Below are 5727 nucleotides of genomic sequence, written 5' to 3'. Positions count from 1 at the left end.
CAAAAATGGTGTGTATCGGTCTATGTTTTGGTATAGTCCCTATATAGACCGAACTCCCAGTTTACTTTTGGGCTTCTAGAAACCGTATTTTCTATTCGATTTGCCTTAAATTGGAAATCTAGAGGTATTTTAGGACCACAAATAGGTGTGTCGAAAATGGTGTGCTTAGGTCCATGTTTTGTTATAGCCCCATATAGCCCGATCTCCAGATTTTACTTCTTGGGCACAGCAATTTTACCCGATTAAAAATCTAGAGGTATTTTGGGTACATAAAATGGTGTGCGGAATATGGTGTGTATTGGTAAAAGGTTTAGTTTAGCCTCCATATAGCACTTTCTCTCCGATCTGCCTGAAATTCAAAATCAAGCGGTATCTTGGGTTCACAAATAAGTGTGCCGAATATGGTGTGTATCGGTCCACGTTTAGTTCATAAAATGTTTGAGACATACTTAAAAAAAAACAAAATTTTATTAAGCTATGGAAAATTTCGTAAAAATGAATAAAACTTAACTACAAACAAATAACTTTTTCCAATAAAAATAAGTTACATTCAGCGATAGTTTAACTACGGATTTTTTTCTGTGTAATGAAACAATTACATTTTTTGATTAATGGTGGTGGGTATTTAAGATTAAGTCCGTATATACTTGTTCATTTTAATAACTAACTTCACTTTATATTTACTCGTACAATATTAAATTTAATTATGGTTGTCGCAACCTCTTTTGGAACATTCAGTTGACCACCATGTGGTGACCACACCACAATAAATAAATTTGTTTTCTCTCTTTATTGTAGTTTCATTTCATATAATAGGACTACCAAATGAGCATGTGTAGTGCGAATTCTTTTCCAGCCCTCAGATTTTACCACTTCTTTATCGTTGGCATTGATGAATTTTAGAGTGTGCGATTTCAGATCAGCCATGTTATAAACATCGGCCAGCGCCAAAAAATCAATTACGGTCTGTAAGTTTGTATTTCTAATTAAGTGTTGAGAGCATAAGCATTTAAGGTCATCCAAGCAATACTTTTCCGCTGCAGCTGCAAGTTCAACTGCAAACTCATTTAGTTTTGGCGATGTACCCGTATATATAAAATATAACATTTCTTTAAGAACATCCCCTTTGATATCATCAATTACGACTACGCCTGTCTTATTCTCTTCCATATGATGATCGAACATCGCTGAGAAAACCTGACTCCGGGCCGACAGTATAGCTTTGTGAGCTTTCACACTTTCACCGTTTGCTTTTAAAATCACATCACTAAGTTTTCCTTTAAGCAATAACTGACCAAAATGAACTTTGGCAGAGCATGATAACAGGTGGGAATTTTGGTCTGGAAATGAGTCTTTAACTTGTGTAATTGTTAAGAAAACACATAAAGATCTAAGGTGCTGCAGTTGGTCGGAATTGCAAACATTTCTTAGTTTCAAATGATGTCCTTGCATAAATTGTATCGGTGTATCTGATTTAAAAGTTATTTTTTCGCTATTGATTTTTGTAGATACATTGTAGGTGACACTAAGCTTTCGACCACTCACCAAGATCAACCAAATTGAAACTGAAACGAATGTGAATTAGTAAATTTCTCAGGTAATAATAATAGATGTATGCATAAATATTACCATCCCTCATGTTGAATGATCCTGTATATACAGTATTAACAGATTGAAGTCTTTCCATGACTAATTTTAATGTCCATATGTTGTTATCCTCATCTTTGAACTCTGGACTTGTCAAATACATGTAACGCCATAAGGACTGAAGTTCATAAGCATCAATAACCCAATATTCTTGGAACATATTAAACGTAATACCCTCTTACTACTGCAGTGAAATCACAAATGGCATGGCCGATATTTACATCACAACTACGTACATTTTCGAAGTCGATTTTATGAATGCAATTGAAGAGCGGGTCTGTTTCGGCGTTGCCAGAAGTGTTTCACCAAAAACCGCCAGATTTTCACAAAAAAGTATACAGCTAAATTAAGCTTAAACAAGTAAGGAAAGTCTAAAGTCGGGCGGTGCCGACTATATTATACCCTGCACCACTTTGTAGATCTAAATTTTCGATACCATATCACATCCGTCAAATGTGTTGTGGGCTATATATAAAGGTTTGTCCCAAATACATACTGTTACGCTTTTATATTTAGGCGTTTTTAATTACCCGACAATTAAAACACAGTTCTATTAAATAACGACAATCTACAATTTATTTACTATGACTTCACACTTTACAATTCGTTCACACTGAAGTTATTCGTTTGACGCTTTAATTAAGACTGACTCGTTAGCAGCATGTGAGCGCTTTTATATATGACGGTGTGGCAATACGAGAACATTCTGGTAGCACTACAATATTCTGGCAACGCCATAACATTCTTAGACAAGGCTAGAAGGATCTACGACCATTAAGTTATTCGTCTGGTGGCTGCCAAACACATACACACTCACATAGATATATGCTCGCATTACTACAACAACAATGACAATAGACAATGAGATGAAATGAGAAAGCAAAATAACAAAGCAAAGGGGTTGTTATTCTATGAGAGAGTAAGAACTAACATTTCGGTAAGCAAACAAAAGAACATAAAAGAAATTCAGGAAAATACTAGAAAATGAATAGATGATTCCAAGAAGTGATAGCGAAATTTTATCGTTACAATTTGAAATTTTAAATTAACGGAAACTAATTTAAATAAACTTATGTCTATAATTATCAAATTCGTCACACTGCCTCCCGCTTAAGCCTGTTCGTCCCGAACAGGCACAGAACCTGTTCCGTAAGGAGCCAATCGTTCCAGATGTACAACTTTCATCTTTGATCTAGGGCTGTCGTCCTTCTGAATCCGGTATACAACATCATTGATCCTCTTGATGACTTTGTATGGGCCTTCCCACTGTGTTTGCAGTTTAGGACACAATCCTTTCTTTCGTTGCGGGTTAAATAGCAGAACCAATTCTTCTTCTTGGAAGCCCTTAGTATTTACAGCACGATCGTATCTCGCCTTCATTCTGTTGCTGACCATTTTTATTTTGTTGCGCACTGATTCGTGAACTTCACCGAAAGTGTTTGGGATGTCGTTTCTGTTTTCTTCCATGGCGAGCTCATTAGGTTTAGCGCCGAATATCAGATCTCCAGGCAACGTCAACTCAGTTCCGAATAGAACATTGGCCGGTGTTCGAGAGGTGGAATCATGAATGGCAGATCTATACGACAGCAAAAACTTTGGTATATGCTCGTCCCAGTCCCTCTGGCCGTTGTCCACTACTTTTCGAAGATGTTCTTCCAGAGTGCGATTAAACCTTTCTACCATGCCATCGGATTGTGGATGTAATGGTGTAGTCCTCGTTTTCTTGATACCAAGGGATTCACACATCTCTTTGAATATGGCCGATTCAAAATTTCTTCCCTGGTCTGAGTGAATCTCGGACGGCACACCGTAGCGACATATCCAGTTTTTGTTGACCACATCCACAATCGTTTTTGCCTCTTGGTTTGGAATTGCATACACCTCCGGCCATTTGCTGAAGTAATCCATGACCACAAGGACATAACGGTTTCCAGAATCACTTACTGGGAAAGGGCCTGCCACGTCCATTGCTATTCTTTCAAACGGGGCTCCTGGTCTATATTCTTGCATAGGACCTCGACTTTTCCTTGTTGGACCTTTCGCCTTCATGCACTTCCCGCAATTGGCTACCCATTCAGCAATTGATTTCTGGCATCCAACCCAGTAGAATCGTTGCTTCACTTTATCGGCGGTTTTGGTTATTCCCAGATGACCTCCACTGGGACCATTATGGAACTCCGCCAAAACGTCTCTTATTTTGGAATCTGGAACGATGATCAAATTTCGGCTGCTCTTGCCATCTTCGCTTTCCCATTTACGTTGCAGGGATCCATTGGCTAGAACTAAACTATCCCATTGAGCCCAGTATGATTTCATAAGTGGACTTTCGGCTGCGATGTCTTTCTTACTGGGCTTCTTGTTCTCTTCCTTTGCCGAAATAATTTTGTTCAAAATGGGATCTTTACGCTGTTCTGTTGGCCAGTCCACTCCAGATTCGATGTGTAACAGCCGAATATCAACAATCTCCTCCTTATGTTCAGCTTTCGAGCAGTGCTTGCATTCTATACTGCAAGGTCGACGTGACAAAGCGTCAGCGTTACCGTGTTTTCCACCTTTTCTATGCTCGATACTGAAATCATAGCTCTGGAGCCTCTCGATCCAACGTGCCAGTTGAGCTTCCGGATTCTTGAATTGAAGCAACCATCGTAGAGCTGAGTGATCAGTCCTTAGCAAGAAATGTTGTCCATACAAATATTTATGATAATGTTTTACACCCTCTATGACGGCTAGCAGCTCTCGTCGCGTTACACAGTAGTTCTTTTCGGGCTTGGACAACGTTCGGCTGAAATATCCGATGACCTTCTCCTTGCCGTCTATCTGTTGGGATAGCACACCTCCAATACCATGCGCGCTAGCATCTGTATCCAAAACAAATTTTTCGCCCGGAATAGGATACGCTAGAACAGGAGCTGAACATAAAAGTTCTTTTAAATGTTGGAATGAATCCTCCTGTTCGTCGCTCCACTGGAACTTCTGACCTTTTTGCGTCAATTTATGGCTACGACTAGCGGCGATGCTGGCGAAGTTTGGGACGAATCGTCGGTAATATGTACATAACCCAAGGAAACTTCTTAATTCGTGGAGATTTCGGGGTCGTGGCCAATCTCTGACAGCTTGGATTTTGTCTTCATCGGTGGATATGCCCTCTGCAGTCACATGATGACCCAGGTATTTAACTTCCCGCTGGAAAAGGGAGCATTTCTTTGCGTTAAGGCGTAGACCAGCGGCTGGCAATTGCTGGATAACGTCTTTCAAGTTCTTAAGGTGCTCGTCAAATGTTTTGCCCATCACTATGATGTCGTCCAAGTATATCAAGCACGACTTCCAGTGCAACCCCTTCAGTACCCGCTCCATCAATCTTTCGAAGGTAGCCGGAGCGTTGCAGAGCCCGAACGGCATTACATTGAATTGCCAGAGACCACCATTAACGCCAAAAGCCGTCTTTTCCTTGTCTTTCTCGGCGATCTCTACTTGCCAATATCCACTCTGCAAATCAAGCGTAGAAAACCATGTTGTTCCGGCTAGTGTGTCCAACGTGTCATCAATGCGTGGAAGCGGATAACTGTCCTTTTTGGTGACATCATTCAGTTTTCTGTAATCCACGCAGAATCGGGTACTTCCATCTTTCTTTTTGACCAGCACAACTGGGGAACACCAAGGACTTGATGATGGCTCGATCACTCCACTCTCCGCCATTTCCTTTATGAGCTTTTGAACTTCGTCTCTTTTTGCCAGGGGAACACTTCGTGGTGCCTGTTTTATGGGCCTTTCTTCTGCGGTTTTAATTTCATGTTTCACTACAGATGTTCTTCCTTGATTTCCCTTTTCAGAAGCAAAAGCAGAGGCGTTTTTCCACAACAATTGCTTGGCTTTATTTCTCTCTGACGGCGATAGATGACGTGTCCAAGCCTCGAAATACCCTTCTAGATGTTTTCTCACTGCTCCATGTGTCTTTGATGAGGTGCCTTCCAAATTGACTATTGCCTCGGCTGGTGTACATTTTCCAATATCAGAAAATTTTACGATTTGCTCATGATTGTCAGACAAGTTCAAGACACGAACTGGTATTAGTCTCTCTTC

The 5727-nt window shown here is 40.3% G+C and overlaps 1 protein-coding gene across 1 annotated transcript; it reads right to left on the bottom strand.

Annotated features, from left to right (window-relative positions):
• Positions 1–449: 449 nt before the first annotated feature.
• On the bottom strand, positions 450–1959 carry LOC142225176 (protein roadkill-like). Its single transcript, XM_075294958.1, has 2 exons — positions 1630–1959; positions 450–1565 (listed from the first exon to the last, which is right to left on the bottom strand). Exons 1-2 carry the CDS (start codon positions 1805–1807, stop codon positions 790–792), a joined length of 954 nt encoding a protein of 317 aa, XP_075151073.1. The 5' UTR covers positions 1808–1959; the 3' UTR covers positions 450–789.
• Between the last annotated feature and the right edge of the window lie 3768 nt (positions 1960–5727).

Source organism: Haematobia irritans, chromosome 1 (genome assembly GCF_050003625.1).
Source record: "Haematobia irritans isolate KBUSLIRL chromosome 1, ASM5000362v1, whole genome shotgun sequence".
NCBI classification, from domain to species: Eukaryota; Metazoa; Arthropoda; class Insecta; order Diptera; family Muscidae; genus Haematobia; species Haematobia irritans.
Note: the sequence above shows the minus strand (reverse complement) of the source record. Positions and strands in the feature narration are given on the sequence as shown.